The sequence below is a fragment of the Ranitomeya variabilis genome, chromosome 5 (assembly GCF_051348905.1).
Source record: "Ranitomeya variabilis isolate aRanVar5 chromosome 5, aRanVar5.hap1, whole genome shotgun sequence".
In the NCBI taxonomy this organism is placed as follows: domain Eukaryota; kingdom Metazoa; phylum Chordata; class Amphibia; order Anura; family Dendrobatidae; genus Ranitomeya; species Ranitomeya variabilis.
This window is the reverse complement of record NC_135236.1, coordinates 36272446-36297784: the sequence shown is the minus strand read 5'-3', so window position 1 is coordinate 36297784 and position 25339 is coordinate 36272446. Positions and strand designations below refer to the sequence as shown.

The 25339-nt window shown below is 42.7% G+C and overlaps 1 protein-coding gene across 1 annotated transcript in view; it reads right to left on the bottom strand.

Moving 5' to 3' along the window:
• Window positions 1-23858, bottom strand: part of LOC143774818 (uncharacterized) — a 100853-nt gene extending 76995 nt beyond the window's left edge. The window contains exons 1-4 of the mRNA XM_077262586.1: window positions 23794-23858; window positions 23683-23744; window positions 23095-23487; window positions 1108-1440 (exon numbers count right to left, since the gene is read on the bottom strand). Coding sequence (XP_077118701.1) covers window positions 1108-1440; window positions 23095-23487; window positions 23683-23744; window positions 23794-23858 — 853 coding nt within the window. The remainder of the gene's footprint in view (window positions 1-1107; window positions 1441-23094; window positions 23488-23682; window positions 23745-23793) is intronic.
• Window positions 23859-25339: the final 1481 nt, after the last annotated feature.

Below are 25339 nucleotides of genomic sequence, written 5' to 3'. Positions count from 1 at the left end.
TGGTAGAGTGTGGTACAGGTAGAGGATAGCACAACACATGTAGTACTGGTAGAGTGTGGCACAGGTAGAGGATAGTACAACACATGTAGTACTGGTAGAGTGAGGCACAGGTAGAGGATAGTACAATACATGTAGTACTGGTAGAGTGAGGTACAGGTAGAGGATAGTGCAATACATGTAGTACTGGTAGAGTGAGGTACAGGTAGAGGATAGTACAATACATGTAGTACTGGTAGAGTGAGGTACAGGTAGAGGATAGTACAATACATGTAGTACTGGTAGAGTGAGGTACAGGTAGAGGATAGTACAATACATGTAGTACTGGTAGAGTGTGGCACAGGTAGAGGATAGTACAACACATGTAGTACTGGTAGAGTGAGGTACAGGTAGAGGATAGTACAATACATGTAGTACTGGTAGAGTGAGGTACAGGTAGAGGATAGTACAATACATGTAGTACTGGTAGAGTGAGGTACAGGTAGAGGATAGTACAATACATGTAGTACTGGTAGAGTGAGGTACAGGTAGAGGATAGTACAATACATGTAGTACTGGTAGAGTGAGGTACAGGTAGAGGATAGTACAATACATGTAGTACTGGTAGAGTGAGGTACAGGTAGAGGATAGTACAATACATGTAGTACTGGTAGAGTGTGGCACAGGTAGAGGGTGATCCTGTAGAAGCAGAAACTGGTAGAGTATAATTTGATGGATCATTGTATTGCAGAACAATCCAATGTTGCCTCTGCATACAGCAAATAACAGTCATCTGTACTGGAACATTACTTACAGTGATCATATTGCTAATTTGAAAGCACTGTATTATGATTAAACCCTTTATTCACATTTTCTTAATTTTCATTTCCTTAATTATTTCCACACTGGGATAAAAGTTCAGAATTGTTGGCGATTACGTCACTGTCAGCACTTTATACTTTTTTGTCGGTTTTAGCAGCTCCACCGTGTGGTTAGGTATAGTATTGCAGGTGAAAACATCTCAAGACATCATTCATGACCACTGTAAAAAATGCTGATATTTCCATATGCAAATTGCCTCTTCTGAGAAAAAGAGGACTTAACTCTATAGCGCCACCTATAGGAACTTACCTAGGACGAGAAGTTGGCTTCTAACATGTTTACGTCTGATAAAGTTGTATTCTCCTACAGAAACCTCCATGGAGAAGCAGTAGAAGCCATTGTGGGAGTCATCAGTGTTATTGATTTTTAAGAATACAATGTTTTCTTCGTTCCTCTGGGCACAAGTGATGGGATATATCTCATTTCCACAACCATTGCCCTTTCTGCTCCGGAATACAGCGCATTGAGTAACATTTGCGATCGTGATCTGGTTCTTAACAGAGAATCGGGCGATGATGGTCACAATGTCTCCGGTAAGAGCAAGGATAAGGTTCTCCTGCTCCAGAATCATCTCTTTTTCTCCTGACAAAAAAAGAAAAGATGCACAGTATATAGGGAAGCAAAGCATGTAACATGTTATACACAATAGCTTGCAAATGTATTCACCTCTTTGCTTTTTTATCTATTTTGTTACATTACAACCTGTATTTAAATATTTTTGTAATCTGATTTGTTTTTGTTAGGAAGTTAGAAGGGTTAAAAGTTGACCATCGATTTCTCACGTTTTTAACAAAAGAGTGACTTTGAAGGGTCAATATGATGGAAAATACCCTTAAAATGACACCATTCTAAAAACTGCACCCCTTAAGGTGCTCAAAACCACATTCAAGAAGTTTATTAGCCCTTCAGGTGCTTCGCATGCATTTTTGGAATGTGAAAAGGAAAAAAAGAACATGTACCTTTTTTCACACAAATGTTACTTTAGATGCATTTTTTTATTTCCAAAAGGGGAATAGGAAAAAATGGACCCAAACATTTGTTGTAAAATTTCTCATGAACATGCCGATACCCCAAATGTGGGGGAAAATTACTGTTTGGGTGCATGACAGAGCTCAGAACAAAAGGAGCGCCATTTGACTTGTGAATTCAAAATTTACTGGAATAATTAGCGGATGCCATGTCGCGTTTGGAGAGCCCCTTTTGTGCCTAAACAGTGGCAACCTGCCAAAAGTGACATCATTTTGGAAACTAGTCCTCTCAAGGAACTTATCTAAATATGTGGTGACCACCTTGAACCCCAAGGTGTTTCCCAGAAGATTAATACATTGAGCCATGAAAATTTAAAAATCAAATTTTTCCAACAAAAATGATTTTTAGCCCAAATTTTGCATTTTCAAAAGGCTAACAGGAGAAATTGCTCCATACAATTTTATTGTGCAATTTCTTCTGAGTACACCGATACCCCATTTGTGGGGGGAAACTACTTTTGAGGCACAGTGCACTGCTCAGAAGTGAATACACTGGCCTGGTCTAAATGTGCATGTCACTTTGGCAGAGCCCCTGAGATGCCAGAACAGCGGAACCCACCACTTTCCTAACTATCACTCCCAATGAATTAATCTATGTGTGCAGTGATCATATTGGCACGGCAGGTGGGTCACAACATTTTATAGCATTGGGCTGTGAAGAAAAAAATATTACATTTTTATCACAAAAATTGTTTTAGCCCCAGATTTTACATTTTCACACTGGGAAATGGGTAAAAATGGCACCCAAATTTGTCCCAAAATTTCTGCTGAATGTAGAAATACCCCATATGTGTCCTTACATTACTGCAGCGAGACTAGGGAGGGATGGAGCCTTATTTATCTCCTGAGTGCAAATTTTCCTAGAATAGTTTGCGTACTTCATATGCAGAGCTTGTATGTGCTAGAAGAGTAGAATCCCCCTTCAAGTGGCCCCATTTTGGAACTGTACCCCTTTGGGAATATAAAAGAAAAAAAAAAGAGAAGCCAGCACTGCTAATGGTCAGAACGCAATACAAATGGTGCACATGCACCTACTGAATTCTAACTGTAGTTCAAATATGAGACATTTAGCAAATAATTGATCAATTCTTTGAGCTACCCCGCCACTTCACGGCAATCTCATAATGGGGCAGTCCTACGCTACGTTTTTTATTAACGTTGTGCCATTACGGCCTCCTAGATGCATAAAAAGAGCATAAAAAGAAAGACACCATTACTATACTATGACATGCAAGCTGTACCTGGAGACATTTTCAGAATCACTCCCTTGGTGCCAGGAAGGACAAGCGTAGGTGAAGGCCGATCAGGTCCAGTGCGGACATGTCAGATCTGGCCTCCACGCCTCCAAGCCAGCACCAAGGTTAAAGAGTGAGACAGGTTCAGACACAGCTGCAAAATTTTGACCTTCAGCAGTGCTTCTTTTTTCTTCTTTTTTTGCTTCTGTATTGGTATGTGGCTGACCACCACTGTTGCCGCGCACACTGGGTCATATGCGCCATTCTGTCTGGGTTCACTATGATTGATAGGCTGCTGTGCACACACACACACACACACACACAGCAGCCCTGCCCTGCCTCAGGCTCTAGTTAAATAGGCAGCTGTGCCTCAGCCAGTTTCATCCTTTAACTTTGGTGTTGACTTGGCTGTGTGGAGGCCAGATCTGATATGTCCGCACAGGACCTGATCGGCCTCTATCCGCGCTCGCCTTCCTGGCACTAAGGGAGTGATTCTGTCAATGCTCCAGGTACAGTTTGTCATGTAATGTTATGTAATGTGGTCTGTCCTTTTTTTTTTTTTTTTTCTCACTCTCTATACATTTAGGAGGCCGTAATGGCACAATGTAAATAAAAAACGTAGAGTTAGGACTGCCCCATTATGAGATTGCCGTGAAGTGGCGGGGTAGCTCAAAGAATTGATCAATTATTTGCTAAATATCTCATATTTGAAATAGTCAGAATTTATTATGTGCATGTGCACTTTAGATATTGCGTTTTGACCTTCAGCAGTGCTGGCTTCTCTTCTTTTTTTGCTTCCTTTGGGAATATATCTACAGGCGTAGTGATGATTTTAACTCCATGGGTGTTTTACACAAACAAGCTGCAGTGGATGTTGCTGAGTAAATTGCAAACTGCCATTGTAGTGACCAGTACATTGTAGTGACCATTACATTGTAGTGACCAGTATATTGTACCCAGCTCATGTTTCTGGAGACATGCACTTTTTAATTAGGTGGGCTCTCATCGCTACAAAAATTCCAAACATGCAGATGCTAAATGTGGTTTAGGCACACTGGAGTTCAGAAGGGAGAGGGGCATTTGGACTTGGGAGCGCATAGTTCTCTGGATTTCTTTTGGGGGGGCGAGCAGTCATTTTGCTTTTCCAGAGCCTTTGTACCATGGAAGCCGCTATATTTCCTTTGACAGATGATAGACTTAAGTGGGGACTTGCTATTTTTTTGTGGATTGAGTTGAAGCTTTTATTCGGGACATTTTACATAACATTTGGGATCACATTTATCCTGCGCTCTACGCTGAGCACTTACATCAAGGTTTCCATCTAAATCTCTGAGTGTTGTGTTTAAGATGAAACCCCCGATGGATCTATTCACTAAAATGGGGCAGTAGGGTTACTCTGGACTCAATCTGGCCTTTGTTCAGCGGTGTCCTTCTTTTCAGAGGTGCACAACCCTGTTGTCCACTGCAATTTTATGCACATCTAAAAAGACGGACACCGCCAGATTTTAGTAACATTTATCTTTTTGATGGCGTTTTATTCCACTTTTTGTTTGGCGGTATGATGAAAAAGTATATTTTTTGCATTGTTTTTTACTTTTTGTTTTTTACGGTGTTCACTGAAGGGATTAACTGGTGGGAAGGTTTTATAGGTCGGATCGTTTTGGATGCAATGGTACCAAATATGCATACTTTATTTACATTTTTTAATACAAATATTTATTGATGGTACAATATATATTTTTACTGTTTTATTATTTGTGATTTCTTTTAAATATTTTTTGAAAAAATATAAAAAAATTTTTTTACTATGTCCCTTTATGGAACTTTCACTTTCTGCAGTTAGATCACAGTTCTAATGCATTGCACTGCACTAGCATTACAATGCATTAGAACTGTCAGCCCTGCAGACACAAATTACTTACACCACGCACTGCTCATGATCTGCCCAACTTGCTAGTGCATGGTGACTCGATGTCATCATGACAACATCGGGTCACCATGGCAACAATTGGGCCCCCATTATGACATTGCTGGGGCGTCGATCGGACTGCAAAAAGTGCTCCATCCCTCTGCATGCCTGCTAAATGCCAAGATCGCAGTATTTAGGGTGTTAAAGTGCCCAGAGTGGTGCCTGAACCTCTCCTGGCAGTAAGTGCCGGGTGTCAGCTGTCAGAATCAGCTGACACCCAGCAGCGATCAGGCGCACACATCCTCTATGCAAACAAGATTGCTATGACATATCCATACATCCAGGGTCAGTAAGTACCTAGCGACCTGGACATATGGATGTGTCTAAGGTCATAAAGGGGTTAAGCAAGATGCACCACTAACTAAACAACACCACAAAGACCAAGGAGATCAGCAAATAGCATCAGGAAGACCATGGACATCACCAAACAACACCAGTAATACCAAGGAGATCTCCAAACAACACCAGGAATACCAAGGAGATCTCCAAACAACACCACAAAAACCGTGGAGGTCTCCAAGCAACACTAGGAATACCAATGAGATCTCCAAACAACACCACAAAGACCAAGGAGATCTCCAAACAACACCAGGAATAACAAGGAGATCTCCAAACAACACCAGGAATACCAAGGAGATCTCTAAACAACACTAGGAAGACCAAGGAGATCTGCAAATAACAGCAGGTACACCAAGGAGATCTCTAAACAACACCAATAATACCAAGGGGATCTCCAAACAACACCAGGAATACCAAGGAGATCTCCAAACAACACTACAAAGACGAAGAAGATCTGCAAACAACACCAGGAATACCAAGGACATCTCCAAACAACACCAGGAATACCAAGGAGATCTCTAAACAACACCAGGAAGACCAAGGAGATCTGCAAATAACATCAGGAAGACCAATGAGATCTCCAAACAACACCAGTAATACCAAGGAGATCTCCAAGCAACACCAGGAATACCAAGGAGATCTCCAAACAACACCACAAAAACCATGGAGGTCTCCAAGCAACACTAGGAATACCAATGAGATCTACAAACAACACCACAAAAACCGTGGAGGTCTCCATGCAACACTAGAAATACCAATGAGATCTCCAAACAACACCACAAAGACCAAGGAGATCTCCAAACAACACCAGGAATAACAAGGAGATCTCCAAACAACACCAGGAATACCAAGGAGATCTCTAAACAACACCAGGAAGACCAAGGAGATCTGCAAATAACAGCAGGTACACAAGGAGATCTCTAAACAACACCAATAATACCAAGGAGATCTCCAAACAACACTACAAAGACCAAGAAGATCTGCAAACAACACCAGGAATACCAAGGACATCTCCAAACAACACCAGGAATACCAAGGAGATCTCTAAACAACACCAGGAAGACCAAGGAGATCTGCAAATAATACCAGGAATACCAAGGAGATCTCCAAAAAACACCAGGAATACCAAGGAGATCTCCAAACAACACTACAAAGACCAAGAAGATCTGCAAACAACACCAGGAATACCAAGGACATCTCCAAACAACACCAGGAATGCCAAGGAGATCTCTTAACAACACCAGGAAGACCAAGGAGATCTGCAAATAACATCAGGAAGACCAAGGAGATCTCTAAACAACACCAGGAATACCAAGGAGATCTCCAAACAACACCACAAAAACCATGGAGGTCTCCAAGCAACACTAGGAATACCAATGAGATCTCCAAACAACACCACAAAGACCACGGAGATCTCCAAACAACACCAGGAATAACAAGGAGATCTCCAAACAACACCAGGAATACCAAGGAGATCTCTAAACAACACCAGGAAGACCAAGGAGATCTGCAAATAACACCAGGAAGACCAAGGAGATCTCCAAACAACACCAGTAATACCAAGGAGATCTCCAAACAACGCCAGGAATACCAAGGAGATCTCCAAACAACACCAGGAAGACCAAGAAGATCTCCAAACAGCACCAGAAAGACCAAGAAGATCTCCAAACACCACGAAGACCAAGGAGATGTCCTAACACCATGAAGACCAAGGAGATCTCCAAACAACACCACGAAGACCAAGAAGATGTGAAGAGCGGAACAAAAATGGTTATCTCAATAAACCAAAAAGAATTTGTAATCAATATTGACCTGTCCATTCAAGGACATTTTAGCTATAGTGTGAAATCCTATTTTTTGTTTGTGAAACTGCCACTTAGGCGAAACTGTACTGCTTTGTTTGTTGTGAAACTATCACATAGCCGAAACTGTTTTTTTTGTCTTCTCTTTTCTCTCTTTGTTTAAACAAGCAAAACTTGTATAACCACTGAAACTTCCTGTACAACTATATAAAGAGGGGATAGCACCTTGAAGGCAGGCGTGCTTCAAAGGCTTCCCAGTGATATACTATACGAGACGTGTCTTGTGTATTATTTCTGGTGATTCCCCACTTCCAAAGGCTGCTCCGACTGATTGTGGTCCCGACATTTCCTGGCGCCTGAACAGGGACCCGAGGTCTGTGTACTCCTTCAAGAACACCGGCAGAATACGAACAAAAAGAGAATCTGGGATAATGGACGGCAGATGAATAAAAACCTGGCCAGGTAAGAGACACTGTTAGATCTCTTATATCTGCCCTGCACTGTCCGTAAGATTTTCTGTGTCGTGTCCTTTAGCGGGTAGTTCTAGTAGAGGAGGATACCTATAGCTCGGGTTCTTGAACTACTTAGGAATTGACCACCTCACGGAGTACGGCATTGAATGAGAGTGAATGTGAATAGAAGGTGTGTGGAAGTTGGGAATAGCCCTATAAGCCGCCCAGGGTGTTGAAACAGAAGAAGTGACTGTCCCACTGGGCAACGTGGTTGCGTCCTTTCGGGGAGACCTCCGCGCCTATGTTCAATCTCTGATCCTGTCTTTGACGAAAACCTGGTGACGGATAAGTGTATGATAGTATGAGCCCAGGACAGATAAATTAGCCTGGGACAAGATACGTTGTATTTTGATCCTCTGTCTGGTTGCATTTGTGTTGTTTGCTATAGGTGTAGGAATCAGGATTTTCTTACATCAACACGGTACGCAGAAGCCGTTAAACATCCTAGCTCCTTAGGAAGAAGGTAACGAGGTATTCTCATACCCAAACGCCACCTAGGGCAAGAAAGCTCAGGATAAGAAAATGGGGAATAAGCAAACAAAGTCGGAACCAGAAGAATTACATATCTATACTATCATAAAGGAGAGAAGTGGTGAAGATGCCACTAAGGGGCTGAGAAAGATTTTTAGTAAGTTTGGAGTTACTAAGGCAGAAGCCTTTAGTAGAAAAAAATGGGAAGGAATTCAGGAGAAAAAAAAGGGCATAATCAGAGACAAGAAATGGATAGATCAGATCCAAGCGTTGATTGATGTCTCTAGGGTAGCAGAAATGCTGTGGTCTGCCCTATTGGAACAAGCATGTGGGCATGACAGCATGTGCATACAGAAACGGTCGGTCTTGAATAAATCAAGCAAACGACTACAAATGTTAGCTAAACTGATCTGTGTGTATGAGGAATCCCTGTGTAATGCAGATTCCCCAAATTTCCACTGCCAGTGTTGTGTGACTAATGTGCAGAGAGTGTGTGCCTTACAGACACAACTGGCAGAGAATGAACTGTCATGATTCCCAATGGCAAGGGAAAGTCAGAGAACATAAATAACAGACTAGCTCTTGGGTGATGGAATCTCGAGCTGACCGTGAGCTAAACCTATCACACAACTAACAGTGGCCGGGTGACGTACCTACGTTTTATCCCTAGACGCCCAGCGCCAGCCGGAGAACTAACTAACCCTATTAGAGGAAAAAACAGACCTGGCTTACCTCTAGGGAAATTCCCCCAAAAAGGAGACAGAAGCCCCCCACATATATTGACGGTGAGTTCAGAGGAAAAGACATACGCAGTATGAAGGTAGGTTCAGCAAAGCGAGGTCCGCTTACTAGATAGTAAGAAGATACAATAGGGAACTTCACGGTCAGCTGAAAACCCTATTAAAATACCATCCAGAAATTACTTTAAGACTCATGTGTCAACTCATGACACCGGAGTGGTAATTTCGGCCCACAAGAGCTTCCAGCTACAGAAACATAACATAACTGTGAACTGGAACAAAAATGCAAACAAACTTAGGACTAAGAGTCCAACTTAGCTGATAGTAGTCTAGAAGCAGGAACATGCAACAGAAAAGCTCTGGTTACATTGATGGCCAGCACTAGAATAACTGAGCAGCAAGGCTAAATAGGATACTCCCATATCCTGATGGAAACAGGTGAACAGAGAAAGTGAAGCACACAAGTCCAGTACCACCAGTGACCACCGGGGGAGCCCAAAAACCAAACTCACAACAGTACCCCCCCCTCAAGGAGGGGGCACCGAACCCTCACAAGAACCCCCAGGGCGATCAGGATGAGCCCTATGAAAGGCACGGACCAAATCAGAGGCATGAACATCAGAGGCTGTCACCCAAGAATTATCCTCCTGACCGTAGCCCTTCCACTTGACCAGATACTGAAGTTTCCGTCTGGAAACACGGGAGTCCAAGATCTTCTCCACAACGTACTCCAATTCACCCTCAACCAACACCGGAGCGGGAGGCTCAACGGAAGGCACAACCGGTACCTCATACCTGCGCAATAATGACCGATGGAAGACATTATGGATAGAAAAAGATGCCGGGAGGTCCAATCGAAATGACACAGGGTTAAGAATCTCCAAAATCTTATACGGGCCGATGAACCGAGGCTTAAACTTAGGAGAAGAAACCCTCATAGGGACAAAACGAGAAGACAACCACACCAAGTCCCCAACACGAAGACGAGGACCAACACGACGACGGCGGTTAGCAAAATGCCGAGTCTTCTCCTGGGACAACTCCAAATTGTCCACCACCTGTCCCCAAATCCGATGCAACCTATCCACCACAGTATCCACTCCAGGACAATCCGAAGACTCCACCTGACCAGAAGAAAAGCGAGGATGAAACCCCGAATTGCAAAAGAAAGGAGAAACCAAAGTGGCAGAACTAGCCCGATTATTGAGGGCAAACTCCGCCAACGGCAAAAAGGCAACCCAGTCATCCTGATCCGCAGACACAAAACACCTCAAATAAGTCTCCAAGGTCTGATTAGTTCGCTCAGTCTGGCCATTAGTCTGAGGATGGAACGCAGACGAAAAAGACAAATCAATACCCATCCTAGCACAGAACGCCCGCCAAAATCTAGACACGAACTGAGTCCCCCTGTCAGAAACGATATTCTCCGGAATACCATGCAAGCGAACCACATTTTGAAAAAACAGAGGAACCAACTCGGAAGAGGACGGCAACTTAGGCAAGGGCACCAAATGAACCATCTTTGAAAAACGGTCACACACCACCCAGATGACAGACATTTTCTGAGAAACAGGGAGATCAGAAATAAAATCCATAGAGATGTGAGTCCAAGGCCTCTTTGGAATAGGCAAAGATAACAACAATCCGCTAGCCCGAGAACAACAAGGTTTGGCCCGAGCACAAACATCACAAGACACAAAAACTCGTACATCTCGAGACAGAGAAGGCCACCAGAAGGACCTAGCCACCAAATCCTTGGTACCAAAGATCCCGGGATGACCTGCCAACGCAGAAGAATGAACCTCCGAGATGACTCTACTGGTCCAATCATCAGGAACAAACAGTCTACCAGGCGGGCAACGATCAGGTCTATCCGCCTGAAACTCCTGCAAAGCCCGTCGCAGGTCTGGGGAAACAGCAGATAATATCACCCCATCCTTAAGGATACCTGTAGGTTCAGAATCACCAGGGAAATCATGCTCAAAACTCCTAGAAAGGGCATCCGCCTTCACATTTTTAGAACCTGGTAAGTATGAGACCACAAAATTAAACCGAGAGAAAAACAACGACCAGCGCGCCTGTCTAGGATTCAGGCGCCTGGCAGACTCAAGATAAATCAAATTCTTGTGATTGGTCAATACCACCACCTGATGTCTAGCCCCCTCAAGCCAATGACGCCACTCCTCAAAAGCCCACTTCATAGCCAAAAGCTCCCGATTACCAATATCATAATTTCGCTCGGCGGGCGAAAATTTTCGAGAAAAGAACGCACAAGGTCTCATCACGGAGCAATCGGAACTTTTCTGCGACAAGACCGCCCCAGCTCCGATCTCGGAAGCATCGACCTCAACCTGAAAAGGAAGAGTAACATCAGGCTGACGCAACACAGGGGCGGAAGAAAAGCGGCGCTTAAGCTCCCGAAAGGCCTCCACAGCAGCAGGGGACCAATCAGCAACATCAGCACCCTTTTTGATCAAATCAGTCAAAGGCTTAGCAACATCAGAAAAACCAGTTATAAATCGACGATAAAAATTAGCAAAGCCCAAAAATTTCTGAAGGCTCTTAAGCGAAGAAGGTTGCGTCCAATCACAAATAGCCCGAACCTTGACAGGATCCATCTCAATGGAAGAGGCGGAAAAAATGTACCCCAAAAATGAAATCTTTTGAACCCCAAAAATACACTTAGAACCCTTCACACACAAGGAATTAGCCCGCAAAACCTGAAAAACCCTCCTGACCTGTTGGACATGAGAATCCCAGTCATCCGAAAAAATCAAAATATCATCCAGATACACGATCATGAATTTATCCAAATATTCCCGGAAAATGTCATGCATAAAGGACTGAAAGACTGAAGGGGCATTAGAAAGACCAAAAGGCATTACTAAATACTCAAAATGGCCCTCGGGCGTATTAAATGCGGTTTTCCACTCATCCCCCTGCTTAATTCGCACCAAATTATACGCCCCACGGAGATCAATCTTAGAGAACCACTTAGCCCCTTTTATTCGAGCAAACAAATTAGTCAGCAGTGGCAGAGGATACTGATATCTGACTGTAATTTTATTCAAGAGTCGATAATCAATACACGGCCTCAAAGAGCCATCTTTTTTAGATACAAAGAAAAAACCGGCTCCTAAGGGAGATGAAGAAGGACGAATATGTCCCTTTTCCAGGGACTCCTTAATATATTCTCGCATAGCAGCATGTTCAGGTACAGATAGATTAAATAAACGACCCTTTGGAAATTTACTGCCCGGAATCAGATCTATGGTACAATCGCAATCTCTGTGAGGAGGTAGTGAACCAAGCTTAGGCTCCTCAAAAGCATCACGATAATCAGATAAAAATTCCGGAATCTCAGAGGGAATAGATGACGAAATGGAAACCAAAGGTACGTCCCCATGAGCCCCCTGACATCCCCAGCTTAACACAGACATTGCTTTCCAGTCAAGAACTGGGTTATGAGATTGTAACCATGGCAATCCGAGCACCAAAACATCATGCAGATTGTACAACACAAGGAAGCGAATCGTCTCCTGATGGTCTGGATTCATACGCATAGTCACTTGTGTCCAGTATTGTGGTTTATTACTAGCCAATGGTGTAGAGTCAATACCCTTCAGAGGTATAGGAACTTCCAGAGGCTCTAGATCAAACCCACAGTGCCTGGCAAAGGACCAATCCATGAGACTCAAAGCGGCGCCAGAGTCGACATAGGCATCCGCGGTAATTGACGATAATGAACAAATCAAGGTCACAGACAAAATAAACTTAGACTGTAAAGTGCCAATTGAAATAGACTTATCAACCTTTTTTGTACGTTTAGAGCATGCTGATATAACATGAGTTGAATCACCACAATAGAAGCACAACCCATTTTTTCGCCTAAAATTCTGCCGTTCGCTTCTGGACAGAATTCTATCACATTGCATATTTTCTGGAGCCTTCTCAGAAGACACCGCCAAATGGTGCACAGGTTTGCGCTCCCGCAAACGCCGATCAATCTGAATAGCCATTGTCATGGACTCATTCAGACCTGTAGGTGCAGGGAACCCCACCATAACATCTTTAATGGCATCAGAGAGACCCTCTCTGAAATTCGCCGCCAGGGCGCACTCATTCCACTGAGTAAGCACAGACCATTTACGAATTTTTTGGCAGTATTTTTCAGCTTCATCTTGCCCTTGAGATAGGGCCATCAAGGCTTTTTCAGCCTGAATCTCTAAGTTAGGTTCCTCATAAAGCAACCCCAAAGCCAGAAAAAACGCATCCACATTGAGCAACGCAGGATCCCCGGGTGCCAATGCAAATGCCCAGTCTTGAGGGTCACCCCGCAGCAAGGAAATTACTATCCTAACCTGCTATGCGGGATCTCCAGCGGAGCGAGATCTCAGGGAAAGAAATAATTTACAATTATTTTTGAAATTCAGGAAACGAGATCTATCCCCGGAGAAAAATTCTGGTATAGGAATTCTAGGTTCAGATATAGGAGCATGAATAACAAAATCCTGTAAATTTTGAACCCTCGTAGCAAGATTATTCAAACCTGTAGCCAAACTCTGAGGATCCATTTACTCAGGTGAGATCAGAGCCATTCAAGGATTAGAAGGAGAGAGAGAGGCAAAGGCTGCAATTAGAGCAGAAATGCAACTGAGTAAACTATAGAGCAAGCTCAGAAGAAAAAAAAAAAAAAATCTGCAGACTTCTTTTTCTCTCCTTTCTTCTGCCAACGGTTTTAACCCTTGGCCGGCCATACTGTCATGATTCCCAATGGCAAGGGAAAGTCAGAGAACATAAATAACAGACTAGCTCTTGGGTGATGGAATCTCGAGCTGACCGTGAGCTAAACCTATCACACAACTAACAGTGGCCGGGTGACGTACCTACGTTTTATCCCTAGACGCCCAGCGCCAGCCGGAGAACTAACTAACCCTATTAGAGGAAAAAACAGACCTGGCTTACCTCTAGGGAAATTCCCCCAAAAAGGAGACAGAAGCCCCCCACATATATTGACGGTGAGTTCAGAGGAAAAGACATACGCAGTATGAAGGTAGGTTCAGCAAAGCGAGGTCCGCTTACTAGATAGTAAGAAGATACAATAGGGAACTTCACGGTCAGCTGAAAACCCTATTAAAATACCATCCAGAAATTACTTTAAGACTCATGTGTCAACTCATGACACCGGAGTGGTAATTTCGGCCCCCAAGAGCTTCCAGCTACAGAAAAATAACATAACTGTGAACTGGAACAAAAATGCAAAACAAACTTAGGACAAGAGTCCAACTTAGCTGATAGTAGTCTAGGAGCAGGAACATGCAACAGAAAGGCTCTGGTTACATTGATGGCCGGCACTAGAATAACTGAGCAGCAAGGCTAAATAGGATACTCCCACATCCTGATGGAAACAGGTGAACAGAGAAAGTGAAGCACACAAGTCCAGTACCACCAGTGACCACCGGGGGAGCCCAAAAACCAAACTCACAACAATGAACAGTATAATGTAGACAGAGAAAAGCAGATTGCTAGTCTTGAATCACAACTGCTGAAAATGAAAAATCATTGTGTTGATATGGAAGCCCAGCTGATTCAGTCTGGGGCTGAGGTCAGAGCTGTGAAGGAAATGGCAGCAGCCAGTGATGCCATTGTTAATCAGTGCAGTGTGGAGCTGGATACTAGTTCCCAACTGATTACTAGTCTGAAAAATATCATCAATGATTTTTCAAATGTGGTGCCGGCCTTCTCTTTGTCTCTGAACACAAGGTCAGATCCCCGACCAATTGTGCCCTGTGCAGGGCAAAAAGGGGGGAGTGATGGAAAAGGTGATATATCAAATATTTTATCAAATTTTGATCCAATAATAAAAAGTAATGACAGATATGTGCTGTCTAAATTACAAAGAAAGTTCAAACGTGACATTGTTAAGAGTGCATCCTTAGTAATGGAAGAGTTTAAAAGTTCCAGACAGAGGGAGGTATGTTCTGTCCGGGCCCATAAATCAGGCTTGGCATGTGTTACATGTTATGCCTGTGCTGGCTCCGGCCATATTGCCAGGTACTGCAAATGGCCGGGTACGATGAAGGAGAGGAAATATTATTCTGTGAAATGTTTTAAATGTGGTCACTTTGGACATATTGCAAGGAACTGTTACTGCACAAGTAATTGTGAGGGGCCTAGCAATATTGTCAGGGAGCACAGGCATTTTCACAGACATAATGGCATTTTCTCTCAGTCTGTGCCCAGCCATGGGCAGACTCCTCTAAATGGCCAATTACAACCAGGGAGGATAGTGAGGTCTTGATGTAAACTCAGATTATAGAGTTTCTATCTGGTCTCTGGTCTTTCATTGTTTGTTTTGTTTTAGCTCCTTTTATTCTTCTTCTATTTGCTACGTTTGCTCTTTTGTTATTGAAATGAATTGTTAGACCAGTGTGGTTTAGACAGGAGGCAGAAGGGCCTTATCTGAGGTGCAATGTGATTGCAATGATAATAGGATTTGTTAGTTGTTGGTTTTTTTTTTTTTGCTGTTTTCTATCAGACCCCCTGTGGTTTTTAACTCCAGGTTTCCATAGAATTCATAATGATAAGAGTAACACAGATCACAGGATAATAGAGTCACATCCATGGATGCTCTGATTTGTTGCTTGAACTAAGATAGGTAGGGAAGTGTGTGTTCACCTAAGCTTTGAAGTTCAGCTGTAAAACTGACTTTGTTTGTTTGTTTTCCTGTGCATCTTAGATTAGATAAAGGGTGTTGTTACGTGAGCTAAGATAGGCGAGTTAAGGTACCGTCACATTAAGCGACGCTGCAGCGATAGCGACAACGATGCCGATCGCTGCAGCGTCGCTGTTTGGTCGCTGGAGAGCTGTCATACAGACCGCTCTCCAGCGACCAACGATGCCGAGGTCCCCGGGTAACCAGGGTAAACATCGGGTTGCTAAGCGCAGGGCCGCGCTTAGTAACCCGATGTTTACCCTGGTTACCAGCGTAAAAGTAAAAAAAAAAAAACAGTACATACTTACATGCGTCCCCCAGCGTCTGCTTCCTGACACTGACTGAGCTCCGGCCCTAACAGCAGAGCGGTGACGTCACCGCTGTGCTTTCACTTTAGGGCCGGCGCTCAGTAAGTGTCAGGAAGCAGACGCTGGGGGAGGTATGACGCTGGGTGAGTATGTACTGTTTGTTTTTTTTACTTTTACGCTGGTAACCAGGGTAAACATCGGATTACTAAGCGTGGACCTGCGCTTGGTAACCCGATGTTTACCCTGGTTACCAGTGTAAAACATCGCTGGTATCGTTGCTTTTGCTGTCAAACACAACGATACACGGCGATCGGACGACCAAATAAAGTTCTGGACTTTATTCAGCGACCAGCGACATCACAGCAGGATCCTGATCGCTGCTGCGTGTCAAACTAAACGATATCGCTAGCGAGGACGCTGCAACGTCGTTTAGTGTGACGGTACCTTAAGCATGGACAGATAACGGATGTACACGATGGAGTGTCATGTTATACAGTGTGCTGACCTTGAAGTTTGGACGGACAACATGGTTTCGTTCACCTGATGCAGGATACAACTAGAGTCAGTGTACCTTAGCTAAAAGTTTAATTTTCCTAGGGTGTTAAGTAGCCGCAATTTCACTGTTATTAGATAAAGCTTCTGAGATTGTTCTTGATCACCCACTTCTAGTTCAGACCACTCATGATGTACATGGCATTCTTAACCAGGTCCAACCTAAACATATTTCAATGGCCAGACACCTCCGTCTCCAATGTTCCCTACTACTGCCGCCCAACATTTCCTTTGCCAGGGTTCAGACTCTTAATCTCGCGTCTTTGCTCCCTTTAGAGTCTGAGGGGGGTACCATACCTGAGGAAACTGCACTCTCCAACTCCTTTGACCCATCAGAGTCAATGCATGATTGTGTACAATTAATGGAACAAGAGACTCAGGGCTTACGTAATGTACGTGACAAGCCACTCTGTAATGCTACATTTGAACTTTTCATAGATGGCAGTAGATATGCAGATATGAATGGACAATTTCATACAGGTTATGCGGTAGTAACTCAGCATGAAGTGCTGAAAGCAGAACCTCTCCCTGCTAATCAGTCTGCACAAGAAGCAGAACTTACGGCATTAGTTGAAGCTCTAAAAATAGCCAAAGATCAGACAGCAAACATATACACTGATTCTAGATATGCACATGGCATTATTTTCGATTTTGGCGTAATATGGAGAGCCAGAGGTTATATGACTGCTTCAGGCCAACCTGTTAAACATGCCTCCCTCATTAGACAGATTCTGGAGGCAGCACAAGAAACTAAAGAAATAGCGGTGATAAAGGTAGCTGCACATGTGAGACTCGACACCGAGGAAGCCAGGGGTAACGATAAAGCCGACAAAGCAGCAAAACAGGCAGCACGTAAACCCTTACATCATGCCCACACACTAGATAGCTCTGAAGATGATGAGGAGAGATTGAAGGAAGCTCAGAAACAGGTAGACGACGAAGAACGAGGGCAGTGGCAGAAAAAAGGGGCAGAAGATCAGCAAGGATTATGGAAAAAAGGAACTTTGTTGTGTTTACCCAGAGCCTGGTACCCCGCAGTGGCGAGTGACCTCCACCTACCTACGCATGTATCGGCAAACGGTATGACGCTCAAGGTAAAAGAAAGGTGGTTGGCTCCAGGCTTTGGTAATTTCGCTCGGAACATGTGTGCTGCATGCGCTATATGCCTGGCACACAATCCAGGTCAGACCATTAAAACCCCAACCAAGCATCATGTAAGACCACTGTATCCCTTTCAAAGACTCCAGATCGACTACATCCAGCTTCCTAGGTACAATGGATACGAATATGTGCTTGTGTGTGGACATGTTCTCAGGGTGGCCAGAGGCTTATCCAGTTCGTAAAGCCTCAGCAAAAACTACTGCCATTAAAATAGCACATGAACTGATACCCCGTTACGGCATGCCTGAGGTGATCGAGTCAGATAGGGGTACCCATTTTACTGGAGAAATATTCCAGAATGTTATGAAAATGTTGGGAGTAGAAAACCAGTTTCACACTCCGTATCACCCACAGAGTTCAGGTAAAGTGGAAAGATTAAATGGAACAATAAAATTAAAAATCCAGAAGGCCATGGCAGAAACAGGAAAGCCTTGGACCGAGTGTCCACCACTTGCCCTGTATTCCATCCGAAACGCCCCAAGGGGGAAGGCTAAGCTGTCACCACATGAGATTCTTTTTGGTAGAGCAGCAAATTTGGGTTGTTATTTTCCACAACAACTGATGTTGAATACTGAGACTTTAACTGCTTATGTACAAGAATTACAAAAACGTTTAACTAAAGTGCATTCGCAAGTTTTTGCTTCCCTTCCAGATCCAGAAAATCTCGAAGGAGGCCACAAGTTGGAACCTGGTGATCAAATCTACGTGAAAAGACACACCAGAAAGACTCTGGAACCGAGATTTGACGGACCTTTCCAAGTCCTGTTAACAACTCCAACAGCAGTCAAGCTTGAAGGAAAGGCATCATGGATACATGCAAGCCATTGCAAAAAAGCAGTATAAGACTCATGATATTGATGTTAATAATGTTAACCTCAACGGAATGCATGTATGTGGGAATCCCGCAGCCGGGTACTGTAGCCCCTTGGGACAAAAACCCTCTTGGTGTATGCTTCAGAATGTATCTAGTTTTGTGGATTTGGCTCACAGATTGGTATTGCAGCACTCAGCTTTGTGGGATCTGCCTGAGGGTACATTTTGGATATGCGGAGAAGGAGCATATAAATGGCTTCCCGTAGGTATAAAGGGTACTTGTACATTAGGACGCCTAACCCCGGCTACTTTCATAATTTCGAACAAACAAGTAAATATGCAAGCCGTGCCCAAGCACACACTGTATAAAAGAGCTGCAGATAACTCACCACATCCCTCGGGGAGGCCACATATAGTACAAATGGGAATTCCCAACAAAATTGCTAGTACCATTTTTATTTATCCTATGTTAACACAGATGTGGGATAAATTAGTTAGAGCCACGGATTATCTAGATGACCAGATTTGGGATATATTGGACATATTAAATACTAGTATAGCTGTACAGAATCAGCTTATAATAGTCACTAACCAACATACCCTGGTATTGGATTACCTAACTGCCTCACAAGGGGGTATGTGTCAAATCATCGGACCCACCTGCTGTCATTATATAGACCCGAATAGTACTATGAGTATGAGATTTAAATTAGAAGACGTACAACGACTCAGGGATCAGTATGACAAAGACAATGACCAAAATAAGGATAGCTGGTGGTCAGATACCTTTTCTTTTCTTAACCCGGCCAATTGGTTCAGGGGGATCGGTGGGTGGGTTACCGGGATTATGCAAAGCCTAATACATACAGTTATAGTTATTGTAATTATATATGTATTATTCAAGGTTGTACTCAAGGGTATCTCGGTATGCACAAATAAATTTTGTGTAATGGATGCGAGAATATAAAGTTTTTTTTGTAATATCACAAAAAGAATGACTAAAATAATCATCTATATGACAATGTTTTGAATGGAATATGTCAAAGGGGGGATTGTGAAGAGCGGAACAAAAATGGTTATCTCAATAAACCAAAAAGAATTTGTGATCAATATTGACCTGTCCATTCAAGGACATTTTAGCTATAGTGTGAAATCCTATTTTTTGTTTGTGAAACTGCCACTTAGGCGAAACTGTACTGCTTTGTTTGTTGTGAAACTATCACATAGCCGAAACTGTTTTTTTTGTCTTCTCTTTTCTCTCTTTGTTTAAACAAACAAAACTTGTATAACCACTGAAACTTCCTGTACAACTATATAAAGAGGGGATAGCACCTTGAAGGCAGGCGTGCTTCAAAGGCTTCCCAGTGATATACTATACGAGACGTGTCTTGTGTATTATTTCTGGTGATTCCCCACTTCCAAAGGCTGCTCTGACTGAGTGTGGTCCCGACAAAGATCTGCAAACAACACCACAAAGACCAAGGAGATCTCCAAACAAGTCAGAGATAAAGTTGTTAAGAAATAAACAGCAATTGCTATTCAACAGTCAGCGTAGGGTAAATATACAATTATTAACAAATTACCACATGCAAAAAGACCTTAACTAAACACCATAAACCTTAACTTCTAATCAAACTATTAAAGGAAAGCTTTAGTCAGCATGTGTCCATGGACAGGATTCTGCTTATGTTATTTTATTTTGTTTTATTTAATATTGTATTCCTTGTTCCATTGCCAGTGTATTTTTTGGGGAAGGGACCATGAGGGCTACGAGATTTATATATCCATCTGCAGTCCTCTTGGAGGAGAATTCTATCAGGATTCCCCTTCCTTTGGCCCAGGGTAAGGTGTGTAATCCCCGATATTTTTAAATTCCAGAGTTTTATTGACATGTACATTCCTCATATGTGACTATCAGGGTTTCTCAGTCTTGGTATTAATTGAGCTAATATATTTTTTCCCCACATACAATTTAGGGCAAGGACACATAATCACACGCACAACCTCCTTGGTCTTACAGTTATATTATCCACGACATAGAATTTCCTATTGTCCACAAGGTTATTGAATTCCTTAATGCTTGGAAGGTACTTACAAATGTTACAAGACTTACATGGGTAGGATCCCGTTCAATTATTATGAGTAATATCAAGCTTTATTGTGAGCACTATGTGACCTCAGTGCATAGAGTGAAACGGGTCATGATTGGCCTAATGGAGTGCCTTTGACTTGTTGACCTCTGTCTGTCTCCGGTTGATGACATCAGGCCAAACCCTTTAAAAGGTCTTGTAACCCATATGTTTGCTCATTACAGCCTCAGTCTCTGATGAAGCCAGGCTCGCAGGTGAAACATGTTGGGGAGGCCTGGGAGCTTATTTTAGTAGCTGGTCAGTGTGGTTTGTGGGTGACTTCAAGTTTGAGTATATTGGTAGCGGCTGCACCAATATATCCCTTCCCCCAAAAAATACACCGGTAATGGGACAAGGAATACAAAATTAAATAATACAAAATAAAATATTATAAGGCTTGTTTTGAGTTTGTCAAAAGACTTGTGGCCGAATCCCCAAATGTATGGAGGAAGGTGCTGTGGTCAGATGAGACCAAAATTGAACTTTTTGGCCACCAAGATAAATATGCTATAGTCACAGGCAAGTTATTCTCTGCAGATTTCATGTCTCTTATTAAGCTCTGAGGCCTCTCCAGACACCAGAGCATAAAAATTGTAATTTGTGAAAAATAGAAAAAATGCTTATACTCATCTCACCACTCAGCTCTCAGGCCCCTTTGCTCCTCATTGTCACTTGTCTGGTCCTCTTCACATCTTTTGATCCCAGAACTGGGGCTGAAATCTCCAGGCCCCTCACACTGAGACGGGACTTCAAGCTCTGATGATACTTAAGAAGGGGCTGTATAATCACAAAGGCTCAAAAGAGATTAGAAGATGTGACGAGGACCGGATGTGTGATGGTGAAGAGCAGAGGGGCCAGAGCGGTGAGGAGTGAATATATATATATTCTTCTTAACTTTTCATGGCACTTTATGGTTTAGAAAAATGGTTGTTAGCAGCTGCCATTTTGCTTTTTTTTAAATTCAGAAATTAATTTTAAAAATCCCCATATTGGCGAATGCGTATTTTTGAAAAATTTGAGTAAAATTTCAATTTTCACACATCCTTACAGCTCATCCATCCAATCATTTTCAATGGAGAGCCCGTTACTGTGTTTTTCAGAATATTATGATACTTGACTATAATGTTTTTTTTTTGTATTTCAGACTGAACTGGTCAAAAAAATAATACAGTTGACTATTACAATGGCTTAATAGCAATATATTTAGAAATTACCAAGTATGTTCCTTTACCCGCTACTGCTTTAACCCCTTAATGACCGCCAATACGTCTTTTAACTGACCTGAGATATAAGAGAATAGCCTCCCCATACAGGTGACAATCCAGCAGCTGTCAGCTGTCCACTATAGCTGACAACTTGCTGCATCATCCACAATCAGTGTTGGCACTGTCCAAATCTTTTTAACCCCATAGATGCTGCTGTCAATAGTGACTACATCATTATAAATGGTTAACAGAGTGTGGGGGCTTCCTCTTTATCCCAATTGGAGCCCTCAGATCATGATTGTGTGGTCCTGATGTTTGTCATGGCAGTTCACAACCAAATAGCGGCCTCAGAGTATGACGGCTGTTGTAACCTGTTCAGAAGTTAGTGACATTTAGGTGGTAAAAATACACATTTTCATTTCTGTCACGCCACTTGGAATTAATTCCTGAAAAGCACCTGAAGGGTTAATAAACTACCTGACTGCAGTTTTCAGTATGTCAGGGGGTGCTGTTTTTAAAATAGTATAACTTTTGGGGGTTTCCCAATATATGGGACCCGTAAAGTCACTTCAAACATGGATAAGTCCCTAAAAAAATAAATTTTGTACATTTCCTTGAAAAAATGAAAAATTACTGCTACATTTTTAAACTTCCTAAAATGCTAACAAAATAAAATAACATTTTACAAATGGTGCTGATGTAAAGCCGACATGAGGGAAATGTTATTTATTAACGTTTTTCTGTGGCATGACTATCTGAATTAAAGGGATAATCATTCAAAGTTTGAAAATTGCTAATTTTTTTTATTTTTTCTCAAATTTCTGATATTTTTTATAAATAAACACAAAATATATCGACCTAAATTTACCATTATCATAAAGTATAATGTGTCACGAAAAAACAGCCTCAAAATCACTGGGATTTGTTGAAGCGTTCCAGAGTTATTACCACATAAAATGACATTGGTCAGATTTAAAAAATTTGGCTCCATCACTAAGGGGTTAATTGTCATTTTATAAGTATGTTTTCGGATATGTACCAGTATATGTATATTGATATTTGAAGCATACAGATGTGTCCAATGTACAGATGTCAATTTTTAGATGCCCTGTCCCAGATGCCTAGACATTATATTCATAAAGTCTTCTCCATTTTTCTTTCCACATCTGATTTGCCATGGTCTATCATCGGAAACTATCTATTTTGAATAAAGAAACTGAGAAAAGAACAATTTTAATCTTTAATGTCACCTCTTACCTCTCACCACTACACTGGTGCCAGTTGGATGTTGCCAAGGAACAGAATTGCCATCGGAAAAATGGATTCTGAGACGACAGCAGTAAAACTGCTCATCCTTACTCCTTAAGTCCTTTAAGGTCAGAAGTGATGTTTTTTCTTTAAGGTTAAACTCAACAGCAAGTCTTCGTGAATATTGACCAGTTGCGATTCTTTTAGAAGAGTTGTAGATAATATCACTGTCACTTCCACAAAATCCTCCATTGGCTGCTTTCACTGCTAAACTCACTGTGATGAGGTTTTCAGAATCTGAGTAGCTGAATCTGCAAGGAATTGTGATGGACTCTCCAGTGAATGACTCTTTTCTGTTTGGCTGTTCTACACAGTATTGTGCCAGAGACAATTGGGAAAGACCTTTAGATAGAATCATAAAAATAAATCAATATAAAAAACATCAAGGATATAAAGGTATTAAAGAACAAAATAAGGTACATGAAGTTGTTGGTATCAACCATGGAGGTGATCTCATTAGTCATGTTTAGGGATGGGTGAACCCGAACTGTAAAGTTTGGGACCGTACCGAACACATAGTGTTTGGTCACAAGGTACCAAACACAGGTCTCCATGGGAAACCCATGTTACAGTTCGGGTCCTGTTCGGGTCCACGGCGGCTGTAAAAGAAAACATAAAATTAATAAACATTATAAATATTACACTTACCTGTCCAGCGACGCGTCCTCCCATCCCACTGTCTCCTGGAGGCATCTGCTTCCGGGGCCGCTCATAACCTTCAAGCAGTATTCACTGCACTCGGCAGTCTTCGGCTTTTTCCTGCAGTGTTCGTGCAGTGAAGTCACCACTTGTAAAGTCCAAGTTCAGGGTTTAGACACAACTTCGCATCATCTCCTGCCCCGAACTCGAACTTTACAGAAAAACTTTGGCGAACACGCTGATCCCGAACATCGGGGGGTTCGCCCATCACTAGTCATGTTCATTAGAAACTACCTACAGTAAATTGATTCATTTGCACATGGAAACACGAGAAGCAATGGAATGAAACTGAAAGGGAGAAGATACAGATTAGATATTAGTAAAAAACTTATTGACGGTGAGGATGATCAATGAGTGGAACAGTCTGCCACGAGATGTGGTGAGTTCTCCTTCAATGGAAGTCTTCTGGTCAGATAGCTGTCTGAGGTGCTAGTGAAAGGGAATGCAGCATTGAGCAGGGGGCTGGACAAGATGACCCAGGAGGTCCCTTCCAACTCTAACATTCTATTAATCCATGATTCTATGATTCTTGTGTCCATCCATTCTGACGACACATTGTGTACAGATACTGGGATTCTTTAGCAAAGCAGAATACAATGTAGTTTTAAGTATTGGCCACGCCTGTGGTGTCAGGCACGCACATTCCTGCTGCAAAGCATTAGGCAGCTAAGCATAAAGACGCCGCAGTTATGTCAACGGCAGTCAGTCATGGCAGGAGTCAGGACCCAACTCTATGTATCTGTCTCCTTTGGGTATGTCTGCACAGTAATCACTTATTACTTGGACCTAGCTTTTCTATTAATCCATCTTACTCCTTCACCATGTTTACATATGCCCTTACAGTGTTTGCTCCACTAATCCTCTCTCTCCTTCACTATCACAAACCCCAGCGCTCTCTAACCTAATAATCATCTCCCCTTCCCTCTTACCTCCCCACCTGACCTCCTCTGCTGACCTGCTCCTCAACCTCAAATTTGTCCTAATATAACATAAAACAAGCCATCCACTCTCTCCCACCTGCTCTCCGTTTCTCTGCTTCTCCTCACTGCTGGAGTCATATCTCTTAACCCTGGACCTCCACAGCTCATACCTCCCATTACTACCCCATCATATCGCTCCCTATCTAATGTGAACAACCGCAATCTTTCCACCATAAAACCCGTGCCCCTGGCGCCTCCTGCTCCCTCTCTCTGGAGCACTCTGGAATGCCCGCTCAATCTGTAATATGCTTCATGTGATTCACGACCTTTTTCTCTCTTGCAATCTTGCCTTCCTCGGCTTCACAGAAAAATGGCTAACACCCTCTGACACCGCCTCCCCTGCTGTGTTACAGAGGCCTCCACTTCACCCACACCCCTTGCCCCGGCAACAGACATGGTGGAGGAGTGGGTCTTCTCCTTTCTTCAAACTGCACCTTTAGCACAATCCCACCTGTTCCCTCTCTTATCTTCCCCTCTTTTGAAGGCCACTCTGTCCGCATCTACTCTCCCTCCAA